General features: G+C 36.2%; 1 protein-coding gene across 8 annotated transcripts in view; it reads left to right on the top strand.

The window, feature by feature from the left end:
- DOP1A (DOP1 leucine zipper like protein A) overlaps positions 1-22,029 on the top strand; it is a 115,210-nt gene that overhangs the window by 65,542 nt on the left and 27,639 nt on the right. For all 8 annotated transcript variants that reach the window (XR_015768339.1, XR_015768337.1, XR_015768335.1 and 5 more), the window contains exons 9-19: positions 228-336; positions 1,456-1,576; positions 3,036-3,155; positions 5,185-5,299; positions 6,015-6,248; positions 10,680-11,307; positions 11,955-12,229; positions 13,508-13,660; positions 15,508-15,608; positions 17,199-17,458; positions 19,082-21,071. Coding sequence is in view for 3 of the 8 variants with exons in the window: in XM_028108008.2 (XP_027963809.1) it covers positions 228-336; positions 1,456-1,576; positions 3,036-3,155; positions 5,185-5,299; positions 6,015-6,248; positions 10,680-11,307; positions 11,955-12,229; positions 13,508-13,660; positions 15,508-15,608; positions 17,199-17,458; positions 19,082-21,071 (4,106 nt within the window). In the remaining 5 variants the exon portion in view is untranslated. The remainder of the gene's footprint in view (positions 1-227; positions 337-1,455; positions 1,577-3,035; positions 3,156-5,184; positions 5,300-6,014; positions 6,249-10,679; positions 11,308-11,954; positions 12,230-13,507; positions 13,661-15,507; positions 15,609-17,198; positions 17,459-19,081; positions 21,072-22,029) is intronic.

The following is a 22,029-nucleotide window of genomic DNA, read 5'->3' as shown; positions in this document are numbered from 1 at the left end:
ACTTTTTTTCTAGAGAAAATGTAAGCACTCTTTTTCCCTCAAAATGGATGAATATAACTTTTTCCCCCCCTTAGCAGGGGGGAAAAAAGCTAACTCCAGTGACAGAACTTCAGAAAAGCAGTAGATGTAAATCTCCATTATATATGGTCATATTTAAATTTTTTCTTAAGAAAAAAGTCTTTGCATCTGTTTATTTAAATGACTAATATACTTTTTCTTTTTTAAAGGCAATGGTGGGGATCTTACAAGTGAATGGATTTGGAGAAGAGAGCACTTTAATGCAGGATCTAAAACCTTTTCGTATTTTAATCAGTTTACTTGACAAACCTGAGCTAGGTAATATATACTGTCCTAGGGCATAAGATCACGTGTGGTTGTTTTGTACTGTTTCATAATAAAAATAAGACAAAGTCATTACGTAGAGAAATTGCTGTATTTTGAGGTGGCCTTCAAATACAGGTTCTCAACAATTTCTTACCTAAAATTTACTCTAGAACATTAAGAAGATACGGATGTATACATCCAAGCCATATGTTCTCATATTTTTACCTTGTGATATATATATAATGGAGGAGTCATTTTAAAGATACTATCTAAGCTCTTCTTAATCCTGATTAAGTTATTGAAGCATTTATGATGTTATGACTATCTTATGGGTTCTCTCCCTCAGCTTGATTCCCCACAACCCCCTTGTTTTCTGTGTTTTCCCTATCTTCATTGTATATTTCTCAGATATTAGCTCTATTGGAAAGTTAGTTATGGCACCTGAGACAAATTAAGAAAAACCAAAAATATTTGAAACAATAAAATGAAATAAAGTATGTAATTTTATTAAATTACATGCAGATGTTTTAGCAAATGTGCATGTATTCTCACCAACTCAGAATAAAAATGAAAAATTTTAAATATAAATAATTTGAGTTGGTCGGTGGCTTTGAGAATTTATTTTAGCTATTGTGTGATAATAGATGAAGCTCAAAATTTTTTTAAGGAGATTAGCATCTGTTGTAGCAAAATTTGCCTTGTGCATTTTTATATCATTTAAAATAACGGTAGTAATATAAGTATTTATTGAATACTCATTATATTCTGGGAACTATGCTCCCCACCTTACAAATATTTTTTTCCCAACCCTGTAACGGCCCTGTAAGTTTGGTATTATCCTCATTCTAGGTGAGGAAACCAAAGCTCAGAGAAGTTAAATAACTTTTCCAAGTATATTGCTATTTTAACTGCCAAAACATACTTCCTTGATTTTGTCATTTTTATTATGTCAACCTATTTTTAAATAAACATTTGTTCAGATCAAAATGTGAAGTTTAGTGTAGTTTCCAGAAAAAAATTATTTTTCCAAAATAGTTGTTTTAAAGCATCCTATGATCAGGCCAACTTGTAAATAATCCTGATTTGTCAGTGCTAATTAATTATTGTCTTTAATATGTATATTAACTTTAGGACCTGTAATTCTGGAAGATGTCCTAATTGAAGTATTTAGAACATTATATTCTCAGTGCAAAGCAGAATTGGATCTTCAAATGGAACCACCCTTCAGCAAGGATCATGCTCAGTTAAGCAGGTGGATTACCAAAAACCTAAGCATGATATAAAGATGTCCTCATGGAATTTATGTTCTGAATGAGTAAATCTGATTTTAAATATTACTGTCTTCTGGCAGTATGAACTCTCATAATGAACTGCACTGATCTTTCAAATAGGCATTTACAGCCTAAGCATTATATAGTAGAACCACCATATTCCAGGTTGGTTCTCAATCTATCTGGTTAGAATACTAAATTTTAGCAATTAATGTGAAGATATAGATTCCAGGGAATTTATTCACCCTTTCCAAGCTCAGAAGAGATTAACTGCCATATGTCAGGGATGGAAGTTGTACCTTGCTTGGTACTAGGCCTGGATGTTTGCATGGGGTTGTGCCTCTTGGTTACTTGACACACTCAGGAGACAAAATCGTAGTTCAGAAAAAGATTGAACTTGGGGTTAAATGAATCAAAGGGCACCAGGGGTTCTTTCAACAATTTTTTTTTCAAGTTATGGTTATTCTTTCATATATATAAATATATATATTTTTAATCCCTGGGAAAAGGCATGTAATATTAGCATATCCTTTTCTCTAAGTCAGTGATAGATTCATGTTGACAAGGTCTTACTTGTTCATTTCTTCTCTACTTTCCGCAGCCTGTTTTCCATTCTCATCTATCATTATGACAAAGGTTTCAAGACTGTAGTTTCTTTTACATAATTTGCATTCCATTTGTGTTTCCTTAGTGGGCTTTGGAGATAACCTGGGCTTTCCTAAAACACAGTTTTACATTATTAAATAAGACAGTTTTTGATTTCTGATAAATATTCCTGTAATTTTTGTTTGAGAAGTTAATATTGACTACCCTGGTACTTGATTTCATTTTGTACTCTGCCTGATAATCTGTATTGCCCCATAGAGTATTCAGTTAGTCTTTTGTGCTATAATATGCTAGCTGTATTGATAGTACCTCACTATATATAAAAACAACTGTTTTAATTGTTAGGTAGGTTGGCAGGAGATGGTAGGTAGGTGGGTGCTTAATAGTCCAGATGTTCCCCACTTGAAATAAATTATTTTTCCCTGATGGAATTTCAGTAATTATGGCAATTTACAGTATTATTTTGTTGTTTTTCAGCTAAGAATAATAATTTCCAAGGGAAACAAAAGAATGTAATGCCAAATTAATAGGCACTCAAAAGTTCAAAAATAACTTGCTCTTCCTTTGCTGGAAGCACAGATATTTTTTCTTATAGGCTAATTTCTGATCTTGATCATACATTTGAGTATGAAAACCTGAACTTTGAGAAGTAACTACACATAAAGTAATAGAGTGTCAGTATATAAAAATTATTTTTTGTGATTTTCTCACTAGCAAGTGTTCTAGCAACTACCTAGGAATATGTACTGCTCTAACAACATTGCATTCAAATTTAATTCTGAAAAAAATAAATGTTAATATTTCTCAGTTTTTGTTTCTCTTTTTCTTTTTTAGTAAATTAAGGGAAAATAAGAAAACAGCAGAGCTGATTAAAACTGCCAACCTTCTCTTTAATTCCTTTGAGCCTTATTATATGTGGGATTACGTTGCACGTTGGTTTGAAGAATGTTGTAGGTATGTTAAACTATTTCATTTGTTTTAATTTAATAGCATCCAAAGCCAGTTTTTTTAAGTTGAGTCTAATGAAAAAAATGTTCTTATATATATTATATATATATAAAAAGAAGATATACATATATTCTACTGACAACTATTATTTGATAAACAATCTGGCTCTGTCATGTCACTCTAGAACATAGAATCATTGGTCATATAATCTTAGAATTGAAAAGGAATTTAGAAAACAAGTTACTTAGTTACCAGCATAGATAAAAAATTTCCCCTCTCCAGTCTATAGTAATCTGGTTTTTCTTCGTTGTAGAGAAAATACCAGATTTTGGGGCTGCTGCCTCAGCACACTTTACCAAAATGATTCCCACTTTTAATAACAAATTCCTTGGTCATTTTTGTGTTTCTAAAATCCTAGAACCAACCCATATTGTCACTGGTGAGTAATAAGTATCCTCTACCTCTTAGGACATAAAGTTTAAAAACTGAAAACCCAGGAATACTGGTGAACCTGAGTGGAATCTCTGGATTCTAGACCAAATCCTCTCAGAACCAGATTAACCTCTCAAGCCTTGGGAGCATGTAGTCAAAAAGTAAGCATGTGCGATCTTGGAATTAGAAGTCTTTTAAAAATACAAAACAGTTTAACACCCAGTGCTGCGTGTTATACGCAGACATGAATCATGGAACACTACATCAAAAACTAATGATGTATGGTGATTATCATAACATAATAAAAGAAAAAAGAAAAAAAATACAAAACAGTAATCCCTACAATGGTTTAGAAAGTTGTTTGCTTACTCATTCAACAGATAATGAGCACCTAAGAATATAGACAGTCCCAGTCTTCAGAGACCTTATAATGGGAACAAGTAAAACATGCACATGCTTATTCCTAGTATTAAATTAAAAGTTACAGATACCTTGGGGCACCTGGGTGGCTCAGTCAGTTAAGCATCTGCCTTTTGCTCAGATCATGATCCCAGGGTCCTGGGATTGCACCCCCAGGTTGGGTCAGGCTCAGTGGGGAGTCTGTTTCTCCCCTCTGCTGTGTTCTCTCTCTCTCTTAAATAAAATTTTTTTAAAAAGTTATAGATACTTAATAAATTAAAATGTGATAGGAATATTGAGGAAATTATGAATATCTTTTTGCCACCTAGCCCTGGCCTGGGTTTCCACCTTCATTTCTACATTTACACACACTCATCTGCCCTTCTTCACCCTTCTGTACTATTCCCTGAACATAACAGTGCCTGAGCCTTCACTCCTGCTGCTGAGCCTTCACTTGTGCTATTTCTTCTAAAACATTCTTCCCCCACGCTCAGCCCCTCTGGGAGGTCCTATAGAGAAGTAACCCAGCTTTCAGTAGCCTTCCATGACTCCCTCAAATCTCCCATCAGAATCAACTCCTACACTGCCACATTGGTATATTTATTTGTCTATATGCTTATATTTTTGCTGGTTAGGGACTCTGTCATATTCTTTTTGTGTCTTCAGAGTGTAGGGCAATGTATATGGTCTTATAGGACTTAATAGGACTTGGGACTTTAAATCTTACAGGATTTAAAGTGAATGTTTGTTGGAGGAATGATCAGAAGAGGCTTCCTGGAGGAGATAATGTTTGATCTCAAACCATAAAGGTTGGGTGCATTCTGGATTTGTGAGATTGAGGTTGAGAGGGACAGCAAATCAGGAGGACAAGTTGATATTGAAAGAAGGCCCTGAGGTTTATAAATCAAGCAGCACATAATCCATGTTAACTAGGAGATGATATGTATAGTGGGAGCAAGTCCAAAAAAGTGAGATCCACCCAGAACACTTGGAAGTACAGGATGGGAGCTCCAGGGAGTTCAAACCTAGGAATCTTGCTTTGGAAATTTTCCACTTGGAGTTAAGTGTCCTGGGGGAAAGGGAATGTTCACAGGAACATCATTGTGTGTGTCCCACTGTTGACTCATTAAAAAGAAAGTGATGTATGTATGATAATGAATATTCATATCACTTATACTTGATAAAGTGAATTTTGTCCTTTTAGGAGGACATTGCATGCCAGACTTCAGATTGGGCCTGGAGATAGTAGTGAGTCATCTGAGTTACAGCTGACGAATTTCTGCTTACTGGTGGATTTTTTGTTGGACATAGTTTCTTTGGTAAGACCATCTTGGTAAAAAAAAAAAAAGTATTGAGGAAGGTTAAATAACAGTAGTTCAAATATTTCATGTTGGACATAAACCGCATCTTTGAATAAATTTCATCTTTAAAGTTAAATTGATTTTTTTCCCTTTTGGCATAACTTTTTTTTTTTTCCATAAATTTTTCCAAGTGTTCTGTCCTCTGACATATATATAAGTCTTACATAATACATGGAATATACCTCATAGCTGCATGTTATTGAAATTTTAAATGTTTAGTGTATAGTGGTCTAATGCTGCATTTATACTAATAATTCTTTCTATTAAATGAAGACTGTTGGAAATCTTTTCTCCTTTTCTCTCCTCAATTCTTTGCTTTCTCATTTTGAAGCCTACTAGAAGTATGAGGGTGCTCTGTCAGGTATGATGTTCGGCCTGTCTTGTCTTTAACTGATTGTGTTCACTTTTTTAATATTATAATTTCTGTAATATAGCAGATGAAACTGGGGTTATTTTATAATATATACCTTGAAGTACTTAAATTGAGAATTTGGGGATAGAAATTTTTTAAGTCAGTAATAAAATGACCATACTTAATTAAGAGCATGATACATATAAAATATTGCAGATGAATAAAATTATTTTTGTTATGTACATTAAAAATAAATGAAATAATAGAATTTTGGGGTTATACATTATATAAACTTCTGTCATTTTCACTTTCCATCTTCAGGAGACTTACATTGAAATCCAGACAGAACACTTGCCCCAGTTGCTGCTCAGGATGATTTCTGCCCTGACAAGCCATCTCCAAACGTTGCACTTGTCTGAACTCACAGATTCACTCAGGCTCTGCTCAAAGATCCTTAGCAAGGTTCAACCTCCACTCTTATCTGCCAACACTGGAGGTGTGTTGCAGTTTACAAGTGGGCAGAGCAACTCAGTCAAAGAATGGGAAGACAAAAAGGTAAGGTTTGCTATTATTTTTGGCATTAGACCAATTATATTTCTTCAAAGCAGAATAGTTTATATGTAGTCATTTAAATATTAATGAATTTTTTCTAGATTCAAGTGTTGTGGCAGTAGACCATCCTATAGGCTTTTGGCAATTTAACTGTCTATATCAGCCCTCCACTAGAAATATAATGCAAGCAACATATGTAATTTTTAACTTTCTGGTAGCCACATTAAAAAAATAGAAACAGGTGAAAATAATTTTAATTATATTTTATTTAGCCCAATATAGCTAATATATTATCATTTCAACATATAATCAATATAAAATTGATGTAATATTTTTAAAATGAGCTATTTCACATTCATTTTTGTACTAAGTCTTCAAAATTCCAACGTGTGTTTTTTACTTACAGTACTGAAATGCAAAATTTTTATTGGAAATACTTGATCTGTATTTAATTTTATAAAGTGTACATTTGAAAAATTAGATTCACATATCCAAGTTCTAAACATATTTAAAAGTTTTATTGTAACTAAATTAAGTATTTTGTGAATTTTAAATTAACTGAAAAAAATTTAGTTCCTTTGTCAGATCAGGAATATTTGAACAGCTCAGTAGTCACATGTGGTTAGTAGCTACCATATAGGACAACAGGTTTATAATCTAAACTTTACTCATCCTTTTCATATATACACTAAATTTTTGGTGTGCTCTTCTCAATCTAGAATCTTTTTGCTCTATTCAGTCTTCCAGATTCTTAATGCTAGCTTTATGACGTTGAACAGAATTATAATTGTAATGGCTGTCCATAGTATCTTACTTAAAACACTTGTGATGCACCTATGGAAAAAAATGTATATAATTCCGTTGAATTTAGGCACAGTGGCTCTATTTTAAAACAAAGGTTTAAAATTTTCTGGCATTTAGGGTTCATTACCTTAATTCTGGGTTTGGGCTTGTATAGTTGCCCTTACTTTTTTTTCAGTTGCTTTTTTGTTTCCAGCCAGGCAAAATATTTTATCTGGATAGTCTAATACAACCTTTCCCATCAAATATTAATCCTAAAACTCTTTTATTGGACCTTTTAAATATATTGCTCTTCATATATGAAATGAATGTCACTGACAATCAATTTAAATATATCCCAGGATTATCCTACATAAGTTAAAATCAGTCTCTTATTTTCCTTCCTACCTGCTTACTATTTATATGTGATGTATATACTGATTCTGTTGGAGGAGAATTCATTTTGTATTGCTGTTTCCTTAATTTATGCCTCTAGGACCTTCTTAGAAATAAGACTAAAATAGGTATTAACTGCTTTGTTTTTTTTGTTGTTTTTTGAGTGAGATTAGTTCCAGTAGGGGGAGGACCTCAGCATTCTTCCAATAGCATGTTCAAATATGTGAATATTTACTACATAGAAAACATCTGGAGGCACTTACCAATGGTTACAGGGTAAGGTAAATGGGAACATGCATTCATATTAAATGAAGGACAATATAATATACTTTTTTTTAACATAATGGTGCATTAACCTGAGAGTATGCTTTTCCCTCTCTTTGGTTTGCTTCTGTATTCTCAGGCCATATATGTTCTTTCCTTTTTTTTTTTAACCACGGCACAATGGTATTGTCTTCACTGAAATGTCTAAAATTTATCATATTTGAAAGCCAAGAGTATTTTCCTTACTCCTTTTTTTAAAAGTATAAGTGAAGGGATAATTCTTTAAAAAAATTGTGACTCTAATTTTGTCTCCATGCACACTTAATACATTGTTATAAAATTAGTGTATTGGGTATCTATACCTGAATGTCCAAAACATGTCATTTCTTTCTCTCTTCAGAAAGACATTTTATTATAAAATAATCTGAAACATAGTTATATAATATAGACCAGACAAATAAATGTATACAAGTGTAATTGAATTTCTAGCTTGAATTCTATTAATGTAACATCCATTGTTTTATGATACTTATATGAAAAAAGATTAATACAGAAATAACTTTACAATAATAAGCTAATAACAGTTTTACCATTTAAGTGAGACTTCTTTTCAAAAAGGTATTAAAATACAAGGTTTTAGAAGTAGAAATGTCAACAGTTCAATTCTGATAGATGCCTCTAAACTGGCATTATAATATGAAAAGTTCTTTTTTTTTAAGATTTTATTTATTTATTTGAGAGAGAGAGAGCACAGGAGAGGGGGGAGGGTCAGAGGGAGAAGCAGACTCCCTGCTGAGCAGGGAGCCCGATGCGGGACTCGATCCAGGGACTCCAGGATCATGACCTGAGCTGAAGGCAGTCGCTTGACCAACTGAGCCACCCAGGCACCCTATAATATGTATAGTTCTTATACTGCTACAGTGATAGGCTACTGTAAAAATATCATGAAGTTTAAAATCACCTAAGCTAAGCTCTTCTAATAACTACTAACTTTATTTGCTATGTAACGTTGGGCAAGTTTTGTTTTTAACTTCCCTGAGCCCTCAGTGTGCTTACCTTTGAAACAGTGAAAACAGCCTTTCTTTATCCAGTACCCACTCTGTGTATTCAGTGGTGAAGTAGGCACAATCCCTGCCTTCCTGACCCGTTTTTGCTAGTTGGAAGACATACATTAAACAAGTAATTGCACATTTAATTATAGTTGTGATAAACACATGAAGGAAAACATAGAGTGGTAGGAATATGGAAAATGCGGTGATCTGACCCAGATTGTGGGTGTAAGGAAGGCTTTCTTAAGGAAGGATTGTTTCAGTGAAGCCCTAGAGAAATGGGGGTGGGATGAGGTAGAAAGAAGAGAGCACTTGAGAAAGGAAGAAGCATTCCGAAAGGCTCTTCGGCAGAAAGGAATGCTGTGCACGCAGTGAGGGAGAGATGCAGTCTTGAGATAGGCAGGGTCCAGGTCATACAGAGCCTTTTCACTATACCAGGGCTTTTATTCTTTATTTTGGAAGCATTGGGAAGACACTGAAAGGTTAAAAGGCAAGTGACATAACATGATTTCTGTAATAGATAAGTTACTTTGCAGTGTGCAGCATGGATCTCAAACTGTGGATGTGGAGAGACCTGCAGTAGTGCAGGTGAGAGGTGGTAACATGCTAACAAGATGGGGGCCTGAAGACAAATAAATGGATTAGCCTTACATTTAAGAGAAAACAATCAGTAACCCTAGTAACGGATTGGTAAGGGTGATGAGTGATCACTAACATTTATTGAGTGCTTACTAAATGGCAGGCATTAGGCCATGTGCTTTAGATGTACTGTCTTACTTAATCCTCACAGCAACTGTAAAACGTAGGAACTAGTGTTATCTCAGTTATATGTATCAGGAGACAGAGGTTTAGGTTAAATAACTTGCCAAGCTAGTAAGTGGCAGAACCTTAGCTGACTCATGGCCAGTACCCTTCAATGCTGTTCTGAAGTGGATGTAGGGGAAGTGGGAAGGAAGGGTGGAGAAGATCCCAAGAATCACCCCTAGGTTTCTGTGTTCTGATTTGATGAATGGTGGTGTCATTCACTGAAGCAAGGAACACTGGGCAAGGCCCAGCTTCGTAACCGCAGAACATTTTTTGTATCTTCAATAATCTTCACTAAGATCACTTTTTAGTTACTAAAATGTACTCATATTCAAATTCAACTTATGCTCTGGCACAGTCCCTAAGCAATTTATGATATGTACAACTTTTGTTTCCTTAAACTAAGCCAGAAAATATGCTTGGCAGTTGTACTCCTCCTGTCTTTGTAGGAAGGGGATGGTTAATGCATTCCAGCTCTACTCCAGCAGCTGGTCCATCTTTCGTTGATATTTTAATTGTCTTCCTATCTTCTCTTTCAGATTACAAACTATTCCTTTTATTCCTAGTACCTAATACAGTGTCTGGCACATAATGTGGGTTCAATAACTGTTTGTTGAAAGAATGTAAGATTAATGGCACATATTTTAAATGGTACTTTACACATTTCATACAGAAATTTCACACTCATGGGTTCTGAATAGATGACCTATTAGAATTTATTTCTGTTTTTTAAAATTTCTCATTCTTTGCATTGTTTAGACATTAGGAAAGTGATTTCATGAAGTAGACTGAATAAATTGTCCGTCATTTGAAAACAGGGATATGGATCCTAGAGATTTGTGCATACACATATTTTGCCCTCAAGAACCTAGCCTTAGGCTTTGCAGGTAGTGAATAATAAATATTTAGCAAATGAGTTTATATTAATATATTCACTAGACCCATACCAGTATTTCCTATTGATTATCATAGACATATGAATCAGTGATAGAAACTATTCTAAGATTCTAGCGGACATGTAGATTAAGTTTTAAATCATCTAATCCAAACTGACTTCTCTCAAAACATGGCCATTTCTAATTTTTAATTTCTAATATACACACTTAACCACTTAGCCTTTGCTCTTTTTAATGTCTATCAGGTATCATCAATTTCTCTTGAAAATCCTACTGAAGTGTTTGAAGATGGAGAAAATCCACCAAGTAGTCGATCATCAGAGAGTGGATTCACTGAGTTTATACAGTATCAAGCAGACCGAAGTGATGACATTGACAGAGATCTGAGTGAGGGACAGGGGACGGCTGCCATCCCCATCGGTAGCACATCCTCCGAGACAGAAACGGCCTCCACTGTGGGATCTGAAGAAACCATCATCCAGCCCCCTTCCATAGTCACTCAGGGGACAGCACCCCGAAGTGGGAAGACAGCCCAAAAAACTGCAATGCAGTGCTGCTTGGAGTATGTCCAGCAGTTTCTCACCAGACTTATCAACCTCTACGTCATTCAGGGTAACACTTTTTCTCAGGCTTTGGCTACAGAGCATCCAGGGGATCTCAGTCGAGAGCGAGAGCAAGGAGAGACTCCAAAATGGGACAGAGATTCGCACGGAGATGTAAAAGAGAGAAACATAAGTAAACAAAAAACTTCAAAAGAATACCTTTCTGCCTTCCTTTCTGCCTGTCAGCTCTTCCTGGAGTGCTCCAGTTTCCCAGTTTACATTGCTGAGGGAAACCATACCTCAGACTTACATTTGGAAAAATCGGAGACTGGTAAGGTCGTCTTGGTTTTATTTAAATATTTTTTATGGCATACCTTCTTTTTTTAAGGAGAACTCAGATATTAAAACTGGGACTTTTTTTTAGCCAGTTCATTTTTTAAAGTGTTATTTAATTTGTCGATTTTTTAAATGAAATACTATATTCATGGGGAGATATATATTAGAAAATGTTGTGATTTTGATGTCTTAGTTTGCTTACAAATGAGTAGAAGCTAAAAAGGACATTAACTCCTTTCTCTGGAGAAAAGTAATGTAACATTTAGATCCATTGGTTTCCTTTATTAAGACTAGCATCATATATGTTTACCATTATTTAATTTTTATATACGCACACGCATAGTGCAGTGAGTGCTATGAGTGCTACATAATGTGTGTTGACGAATGTACTATTTTTCAGGACAGGGAAATAGATTTATGACTTGGCATAAGAAAACTACATACTGAAAAAGTTTATGAAATTCTTGTTGCTGCTTTATTTTCTTAAAGCTCCAGTCTAGGTGAGAAACCGTGGTTTTACTAACGAATCAAGGCCTAAAGGTAGTAGGAGGTGCTTTGTTTTTTTAAATTAACCTGGAAGTTAGAGTCTGCATGAAAGGTTTAGCATAATGAACCCTGTTGGCTTCCGTCTTTTTGTTTCAGACTGGGAGCACGTGCAGCCTCCGCTGTGGCTCCAGACTCTAATGAATGCTTGTAGCCAAGCAAGTGATTTCAGTGTGCAGAGTGTTGCTATTTCTTTGGTCATGGACCTGGTGGGGCTGACTCAGTCTGTGGCCATGGTCACTGGGGAGAACATCAACAGCGTGGAGCCTGCCCAACCCTTAAGTCCAAACCAGGGAAGAGTCGCAGTGGTTATTAGACCTCCCCTCACTCCAGGCAACCTGAGATACATCGCTGAGAAGACTGAATTTTTCAAGGTAAATTCTAAGAAGTACATACATTACTAAGATGGTACTTGACCTCATTTGCTTAGCAGAGATATTCAAGATGATAATCAGGCTTCACTGAATACCTCTTCACATTATACTGTATAGAAAAAGTTAGATACCAGCTTAATCTGTACTGCTTTGCCAGTCTTGTCCCCAGTTTTGTGAGAGGGAAGAAGGTAAGGATGAGAGGAGATGGGGATGAGGTTAGGGAAGGCATGTGTTAGGGCTCTAAAGTCACAGAGGAAACAATTTCAGCTAAAAATGAGGTAAGATCATTTACACAGTAAAACTTATTTCCCCGTGATGTGGTTATGACACTTCTGGTTTTCATAGAGTACAATCTCAGCTCTCCAAAATCCCCAGGAAAAGTTTTTCTGACTCTGTATTGTCTGATCATCATCTGTGGTGTATGATGCCATTCAGAAAAAAAATGCAGTTTTTTTATTTTGAGATACCCTCTACATAGAAAGAACATCAAGTATATTGGATTATATTACATTTTTTTAAAATTTTTTATTATGTTAATCACCATATATTACATCATTAGTTTTTGATGTAGTGTTTCATGGTTAGGTAGATTCTTTATATATAAAAAATTTTTTTCTTAATTTTATCTCATTTCAATTCATTGTGCCTCATGGGATCGTTTCTCCTGCTAGATGAGAGTTGGTTTCTGTAACAGTATTATAGTGGTAAACCCTAAAAATGGTTACATTTTTTATTAATGCTATCGTAGATCATCAAGTGCTGTGTTAACACATGTAACTCTGAAATACATACAACCTGTTTTGTGTGTCTTAAATAATTTGGATATTTAGACTATGAATTAGATTTCATTTTGTAACATATAACCATAAATATTAAGCTATATTCAATGTGGGGTTTGTATCCTCTTAAGGATAATGTATTCTAGCAACAATTTACTAAAGGTCACTAAAATAGTGAAATGGGGTCTTCTCTGGGCCCTGCAGAAAGTGCTTCCATGTTTGATGTTTAAAACAATACCATTAGGGAGGGACCTTAAAAAAAATGAAAATAATCAGTCAATCATTAAAGGTCTATCATAGAGGTTCTAATTGCCTATATGACCAAAAAGTGAGCACATGGAAAGCTACACTTTTAAATTGCATCCTAGTAGCATAATGGTTATTGAAGACCTTCGAAGTCTGGCCTTCAGAGGCTTGTTGTACCTAACAGGAAATGCTTGTTAAAGAAGGTTTAATTTATGGTTTCATAACACTGTCACTTTTACATCTTTTTCTATAGCATGTAGCTTTAACATTGTGGGATCAGCTGGGAGATAGGACACCTCAACACCACCAGAAAAGTGTGGAACTGTTTTATCAATTACATAACTTGGTTCCTTCTTCTAGCATCTGTGAGGATGTTATAAGTCAGCAGCTAACCCACAAAGATAAGGTAAATTTTTTTATCTTGTCCCACCCCCACCCACCCCACTCCCATTATACCAAAAGGAAAATTAAAGAAACTCTAGGAAAATTATTGTGGCTAGTATTTGATTAGAGATTATATAAATTCTTTCAGAGTGATCTTCATGTCTTTAGAACAAATTTGCTCTGTCGTTTTTGGAAGAAAGTTCTTTGCCAAAGCACCAGTAATATGAAAAATCAAGTAATCCACAATCAGATACTGGGTTTATTTCTTGGTTCAGGACACAAATTGTGGGCAGCGATGATTAAAGTTGTTGCTGGTCCAAGTTCTTGGATCATTTCAAGAGGAAGCAGTGGCCTTGGTTATGGAAGTATGGATACATTAACAAATGCATGTGAAATGAAGTGATATGTGTGTCGAGTTACATTTATAAGGCACAGAATGCTAATAGTGGAGATATTATTTGCATTATAATAAATATCCAAAATAAGGATTTTGTATCCTAATGTATACAAAGTAATCCATAAGTCAGTAAAAGTGATAGAGTTCTGGGTGCTCCTGAGAAGAAGCCAGAATTGTCATTCTGGTTGACCTATTCAGGCAGTTCAGTGAAGAGTGTGGTCTTCCCATGCCTGCTCTGGAACATCAGGATTTTATCAAACAGCTTTTAGAGGTGCATCACCCTAATTTTTAAGAACTCTAAATGCTAGTGAGTTTTAATGGACCCTAAAAAAAGGCATTCTGTAGAGTAAATGAAGCTTTTGGCAAGGAGGGAAGTGGCAAATGAAGGAGTAAATGAGAGGAATAAAAAGTTTATTCTATTAAAATTCTATTTCTACTTTAGCACATTCTTTGAAAATTGTTTAGGAATAAAATGTTTAATAAAGCCTTGCATTTAATTTCATTTGTTTACATTAAGTGTAAATCTAGGATAAATTATATACCTGTTTACTTGTATAACATTTTAAAGAACTCGTAAGTTCTGAATAAATGTATTATACATCTGTGAAAAAAATTACAATACTATTTTTTTTTTTTACATGTTTGTATTGGTTGATGTACAAACACAGCCTTCATAGGAAAAGCATTTATTAGGCCTGAGGGAAAAAAGAAAGCACTCCTAACTGATCACAAGCAATTTAGACAGTTTCAGTCCCTGATTTTGGGAGGCCTCTACTTGAAGGATTCCACAGATGCTAGAGGAAGACTATAAAAATCTTGATAACTTCACATTTCCTACCTGATTTATATTAATTCATGTTCGTTATCACCAAAAGCTGCTCTTTCTGAAAAATGTATTTTTCCATGGTTCTTTCCATTATTACCATAACACTTAATGTTTTCAAGATAATCTCAAAGTGATGTGTTTTTCTTACAGAAATAATTTTTTAGGTGTTTAAATTTTTGAATCTAATAAACCAGCTTTATAAGTAATGACAAATTCATTTGAGATTAATATATAATTTCTGAGAGCAAAAGTAAATTGTATAGTGTAATAAAATAAATTTTGACTAAGTATTTATATTAAAATAAGAGGGAAAGTGCTTCCTATACTGAAGACATCATAACATGTGCATTACTAGTTCTTTCCATCCCCTGTTATATAGTAATCTAGAAACCGGGTTACCTAGTCTACACTAAATTCTAATGATTTGTGAGGTAGCATGAGATGATCCTTCAGGTTTAATATTTCTGCATATATTTAAGTCTTTTTTACATTTCTGCTTTCATAAAAACAGTTTATTGTGTTGTGTGTTGAGTACTATGAATATTGAACCTAATACTGCCTCTTAAATTGCTACTTTGATTTACTAAAATCCTTTAATATCTTCAAGGGAGAATAAAATAATTTAATCTTCCGTATTCTTCCTCAGAAAATAAGGATGGAAGCACATGCAAAGTTTGCAGTTCTTTGGCATCTCACAAGGGATCTCCATATAAATAAGTCGTCATCTTTTGCACGTTCTTTTGACAGGTTGGTGTGTTTGATATTCGGATTCACAGTCAGATATCTCAATGTCTCTTTTCTTGAATCCTCTGGCTAGTTTGGCACGAGTAGAAAATAAGAATTTACAGATTTTATAAGGAGAACTTATAAATTATTTTTTTAATCGAAGCTATATTAAAATGCATGGCATTGAAGCACCCAGAGCCCCATTCTTTCACTAGATGACAATTCATCAAGACCCTACTGTGTGCCAGATACCATTCTAGGTGTCGGGGATACAGCAATGAATACAGCATTTTGAGTCTTTATTCACAGTGAAGTTTCATTAAAACAGTAGATTATGGGAAGAGGCCAGGTTTCCAAAAGGGCAAGAAGAAGGAACCAGTAGTTCCGCTTTCAGGATAACCACGTAGCCCCAGTTGATGATACAAGAAAGCTCTTCCTTACCGAACAATGCCAGCAAATAAATGTCAAAGGCATAGTATTCGCAAACACCCTCTTGCAATCCCTAATGAAGTAATTGATTCGGGCAAGGAGTATCAGTGGATGCTAAACCCATTAGGTAAAATGTTTCTGGGGGTAGTGATGGATCTAAGGAAGAAAACAGTAGATTATGTAACTGTTTCTCCAACAGTTATTTTCAGTCTTCTGCCTGAAATGGACCTAATAGATCTATAGCTAAAATACTGACCACTTCATGTGGATTCAGAGAACCTGTAGCTGCCTGAGAGTGGTTTTGCTACTTGTCTAGACCACTTAAGATGACTCATCCCCCAAATATGAGATTTGCATCAACTTCCAAGGAGATGCTGTTACGTGGTGGTTTAGATATTGGCATAGGATAATAGCAGTCTCACCAGCAGCTCTCCTAGAGGAGGCCACAGATCTGACTACGCTTATAGCCCCAGCTCAGGACCAATGTGTGCTTTACTAGACATTACTTTTTCAACAGCATCACCATTTTTAAATCATCTGCTATTGAACCAGTACAATGAAATAGGTCCTTGACCTAGGTACTTTACATATAATTATCTCTCATTTGACGCTTGCCTTTGCTCATCATACAGACGAGGCACTGAAGGACCAGAGAAATTAAGTGGCTTACTCAAAACCACACATGAGGTTGTGTGGATAACCTACATTTGAATCTTGGGTTTTCTGATTCCAAACCACACCTCCATACCTTTCACAGGTCTTTCCTTGAATTAAGCTCGTAAGTTTGACGTGTAAAGAGATTAGGTGCAGAAGAACATGGGAGCAGTGCTGACTTGCAGGGAGTTCAATATTTGGTGACTTGAAAAGGAATATGTTGCTGAAACAAGACTAAGGTTTTTTTTTTCTATTTTATAAAAGTAATGCATGCTTGTGAAATTAAAAAAAAACCACAAGTATATAAGAGGGGAAAGACGATTTTCTCCTTTCTCGTATCTACTGAGACTGTAGGGATTCAGATTATTAAAATACTGTGGTCAACAGTTATCCTTAAGTATGACTACTTTTTAAAAAGTTAATTCAAAATAATAACACTGATAATAATATTGATTTAAGAAAAACTATAGTGTTACAATTCAAGTAGGTGTTTTTGTTTTTTTTTTTAATTATCGGTGTTTATTGTAGGTCGCTGTTCATCATGTTAGATAGCCTTAACAGCCTCGATGGTTCTACCAGCTCAGTGGGACAAGCCTGGCTGAACCAAGTGCTACAAAGACATGATATTGCAAGAGTTTTGGAACCATTGCTATTGCTCCTGCTTCATCCTAAAACTCAGAGGGTGTCAGTGCAGCGTGTACAAGCAGAACGCTATTGGAATAAGGCTCCCTATTACCCTGGAGAAGAGAGTGACAAGCATTTCATGCAGAATTTTGCCTGCAGCAGTGGTGAATATCACATGGAAGTAGAACAGCTTTATTTACAATTAAATTATGAAAATAAAGTGAGAGGTGAACACAGTGGTGATTGGCAACAGTGAGGTGTTCTCCGTGGGCTTCCCCCGCCGCGTGCCCTGGCGGTGCTCATGTGGGATGTGTCAGAATATCCTTCATCAGTGAGCACCTTAGAGGACTTGGGATCTCTCTTATCAGTTGACTCTTTCAAGGGAGGAGTCAACACAGGTCTGGGCAAAGACAGTCTTCAATTTTGATGAAAATGCCTTTAGAGTGTAATTAGCAGTTTTGGTCCTGCAAGGCTGTGGAGCTACTTCACTGGGAATGTGTAATAAGCTTGTAGTGCACACTTAGCTTTCATGAGTCATTTTCTTCCTCTGAAATGGGGATCATAGCACCCACCTTTCCAGGCTTCACTGTGAACATCAGATGTCGTCCTGTTTGTGACATGTTTAGTGCAGACTGGCATATCCTAAGTGTTTGTTAAATATTCACTATTATTACTTGAAGTCCACACTTTACAAACTGTCAAGTGATGCCATCTGTAATACAGTGATAATGGCTCCATAGATTAGATAAGTTTATTACACTTCAGAGACAAAAGATGCTCACATATCTCATTTGTACCTTCACAAATAACCCTGAGCAGGGAGCTGCTGCTGAGCGGGCTGTGGCTTTCTCACAGTCCCATGGCTGCTGAGTGATGAAGCTGTGACCAAGCTGGTGTGCTCCTACTTCATCTTTAGTGTGTCTCTACAGAGCCTTCTTTCCTTTCTCTGCCTTCCTTTCCACTGCTTCCCCTGAGTCTTCTCAGAGCATGCCCTACCCTGCTTATCACCCCAACTTCCTTGTGTTAGCATTTTACTTGCTGCAGTTCCTGCCTGTCTGCTGAATTCTCACCTTGAGATCAGTCTCCTTAGCTGTAGGGTCACCATGCTTTCCCTGAGTTTTATAACATTTGCTTGGTACTATTCATATGGAACTAAGCCTTCTGCTCTTTCTAAAAAGAATGCCGTCAGCCTAGTATGCCCCTCAAAAAGTATAGAAATGGATGAATGTGTTTGTGATCCCCTACTGAGTTCAAACTCTGTAGAGAGCAATGATGTCTTTTCCTTCTCTCACCGCCATTGTCTCTAGGTTCAGGGCCTTACTCATACTAGATAATTCATAAATGTTGAATTTTATTGAAATCAAGGAACTACATATATATATACCTACTCCCAAACTACTTGAATTCTTAGAAATAACATAGCTAAAGGGAAGTATCACACAAGGAGGAAAAAAACTAAAATTTTGAACTGCCATAAAAAAGATACCTTATTTGGGGATAAGGGCAAATTTTTATATTGTATCTGTTTTAAATGTGTTGTTCTGTTCAATTCAATTGAATTAATAGGCTTTCTCTTGTTGAATTGTCTTGCTAAATTCTAGTTAATAGTCATCTACATAATTTTCTAACTTAAAGGGTCTAAAATAGTAATAAATTAAAATGTAATTTTAGGAAAGTATAAGTTGGTGATGAAGCTAATGATTAAAAATCTTGAGTTCAGTCTACCATTTCAATTATTTTAATATGTCTTCTATTTTTCCTTCTTTGCTATTTTCCTCATATGCCAGTAAGCCAAGTACAACTCATTGCATCTAAAGGGAATGGTGAAAAGCCGCTTACCATGGATGAAATAGAGAATTTTAGTCTCACTGTTAATCCATTGAGCGACAGACTTTCCCTTCTAAGTACCAGCAGTGAGACAATTCCAATGGTTGTATCTGATTTTGATCTTCCAGACCAACAGATAGAAGTACTTCAGAGTTCTGACTCTGGATGTTCACAGTCCTCTGCTGGGGACAATTTGAGTTACGAAGTCGATCCTGAAAATGTGAATGTCCAAGAAGATTCCCAAATGCCAAATGCGAGCTCCCCAGATGATGATGTTCAGCAGGTAGTGTTTGACCTGATCTGTAAAGTTGTAAGTGGCCTCGAAGCAGAATCTGCATCAGTTACATCTCAGTTAGAAATTGAAGCTATGCCCCCAAAGTACAGGGATGTAGGCCCAGGCGAAGAGATGCTCCAAACTGATGATCAGTCCGCTCCGCAGAGCCAGAGTGCTGTGCTGAGTAATGACAGTTCCCGCTTTCTGTCTGTGTCTGCGGAGGGAGGCCATGAGTGCGTGGCAAATGGAATCTCCAGAAATAGTTCCTCACCTTGTATTTCAGGAACCACACAGACTTTCCAGGACTCTAATGTTGCCTCCGTAGAAACCAAATCTAGACAGAGGAGTCACAGTAGCATTCAGTTCAGCTTCAAAGAAAAATTATCAGAAAAAGTCTCTGAGAAAGAAACCATCGTTAAGGAGTCTGGTAAACAACCAGGAGCAAAACCTAAAGTAAAACTTGCCAGAAAAAAGGATGATGACAAGAAAAAAACTTCAAATGAAAAACTCAAACAAAACAGTGTGTTCTTCAGCGATGGCCTGGATTTAGAGAACTGGTACAGCTGTGGAGAGGGAGAAATTTCTGAAATTGAAAGTGATATGGGTTCTCCCGGATCACGGAAATCTCCCAATTTCAACATCCATCCGCTCTATCAGCATGTGCTTCTGTATCTCCAGTTGTATGATTCGTCGAGGACTCTCTATGCTTTTTCTGCCATCAAAGCCATCTTAAAAACTAACCCTATTACTTTTGTAAATGCCATTTCAACCACTAGTGTAAATAATGCATACACCCCTCAGTTGTCTCTGCTTCAGAATCTCTTGGCCAGACACCGGATTTCTGTTATGGGCAAAGACTTTTACAGTCACATTCCAGTGGACTCAAATCATAACTTCCGGAGTTCTATGTACATAGAAATCCTTATTTCCCTCTGCTTGTATTACATGCGTAGCCACTACCCAACTCACGTCAAGGTCACTGCACAGGACTTAATAGGCAATCGAAACATGCAGATGCTGAGCATTGAAATTTTGACGCTTCTCTTTACTGAGCTGGCAAAAGTAATAGAAAGCTCAGCAAAGGGTTTCCCGAGTTTTATCTCTGATATGTTATCTAAGTGCAAAGTTCAGAAGGTGATTCTTCACTGCTTGCTGTCCTCTATCTTCAGCGCACAGAAATGGCACAGTGAGAAGGTGACAGGCAAGAACGTGGTCGCCGTCGAAGAGGGTTTCTCAGAAGACAGCCTTATCAATTTCTCGGAGGATGAATTTGACAGTGGCAGCACACTCCAGTCACAACTTCTTAAAGTGCTTCAGAGGCTCATTGTTCTAGAACACCGGGTAATGACTATCCCTGAAGAGAGCGAAACGGGTTTTGATTTTGTCGTCTCGGACCTGGAACACATCAATCCCCACCAGCCCATGACTTCTCTTCAGTATCTGCACGCTCAGCCAATCACGTGTCAAGGCATGTTCCTTTGTGCAGTGATACGAGCTTTGCATCAACATTGTGCTTGTAAGATGCACCCGCAGTGGATTGCTTTAATCACGTCTACTCTGCCTTACATGGGAAAAGTGCTACAGAGGGTGGTTGTTTCTGTGACGCTGCAGCTTTGCCGAAATTTAGATAATCTAATCCAGCAGTACAAATACGAAACAGGATTATCTGATAGTAGGTAAGGTTGATTTTTAACTTTATCATTGACATCTTTCACATGTTGACACGGAATTGTCCACAAAGTCACTTACCATTTGAGTAAACAAATTAGTGGTTATCAGTACATTACAGATAGTATATTATTTTCACAACGAAATTCAGCTTGAGAAAGAGTGTCGATAAAAGAATGCAAGAATGGTAGGAGTAAACAGGCCTTTTTTTATTCTAAGGATTGTAATTAATTTTGATGTTCTTCTTGACTGAGCTGGCGAAAGTAATGCAAAGCCCAACAAAGGGTTTCCCTAGATTTATCTGATAAGTTACCTAAGTGGAAATTAATGTCACACTAAAATTAATTTTAAGGGGCGCCTGAGTGGCTCAGTGGGTTAAGCATCTGCCTTCAGCTCAGGTCATGATCCCAGGGTCCTGGGATCGAGCCTCGCATCATGCTCCTTGCTCAGCGGGGAGTCTGCTTCTCCCTCTCCTTCTGCCTGCCACTCCCCCTGCCTGTGCTCTCTCTCTTTCTCAAATAAATTTTTTTAAAAATTAATTTTAAATTAAAAATAATTGTTTTCCCATCTGATTTTATTTCTTGTTTCCGATTTTCGTGTTTAGTGGTGAATTCCATCTGTATCCCCATGTTCAGTCATCAGAAATTAGCCACATGTTTAATAGACTCGTGTCTGGTTTATCTCCTGTATAACCTTCGCTACTACGTGTAAAGTATGAGAGAACTGCCTTTATCATTTAATATTGATATGACTGCTTTTACATAGTTACTAGAAATTTACTGGCTATATTTGTTTATTTTGTATTGAATTCTTTAGCCAAAAAGAACTCTAGTACAACTCACTTATTTTAGAGATTAGGATATAAAAACTTCTAATATATGCTCTTATTTACTCCTGTACTATTTATTGAGCACCTACTATGTGCCTAGCACCTGCTGGACATTTACTCTTGATAAGAATATGAAC

The sequence above is a fragment of the Eumetopias jubatus genome, unplaced genomic scaffold (genome assembly GCF_037043125.1).
Source record: "Eumetopias jubatus isolate StellerSeaLion01/CBP00866 unplaced genomic scaffold, mEumJub1_p1.0 scaffold_6, whole genome shotgun sequence".
NCBI classification, from domain to species: domain Eukaryota; kingdom Metazoa; phylum Chordata; class Mammalia; order Carnivora; family Otariidae; genus Eumetopias; species Eumetopias jubatus.
The sequence above is the reverse complement of the archived record's forward strand: the minus strand, read 5'-3'. Positions and strand labels throughout refer to the sequence as shown.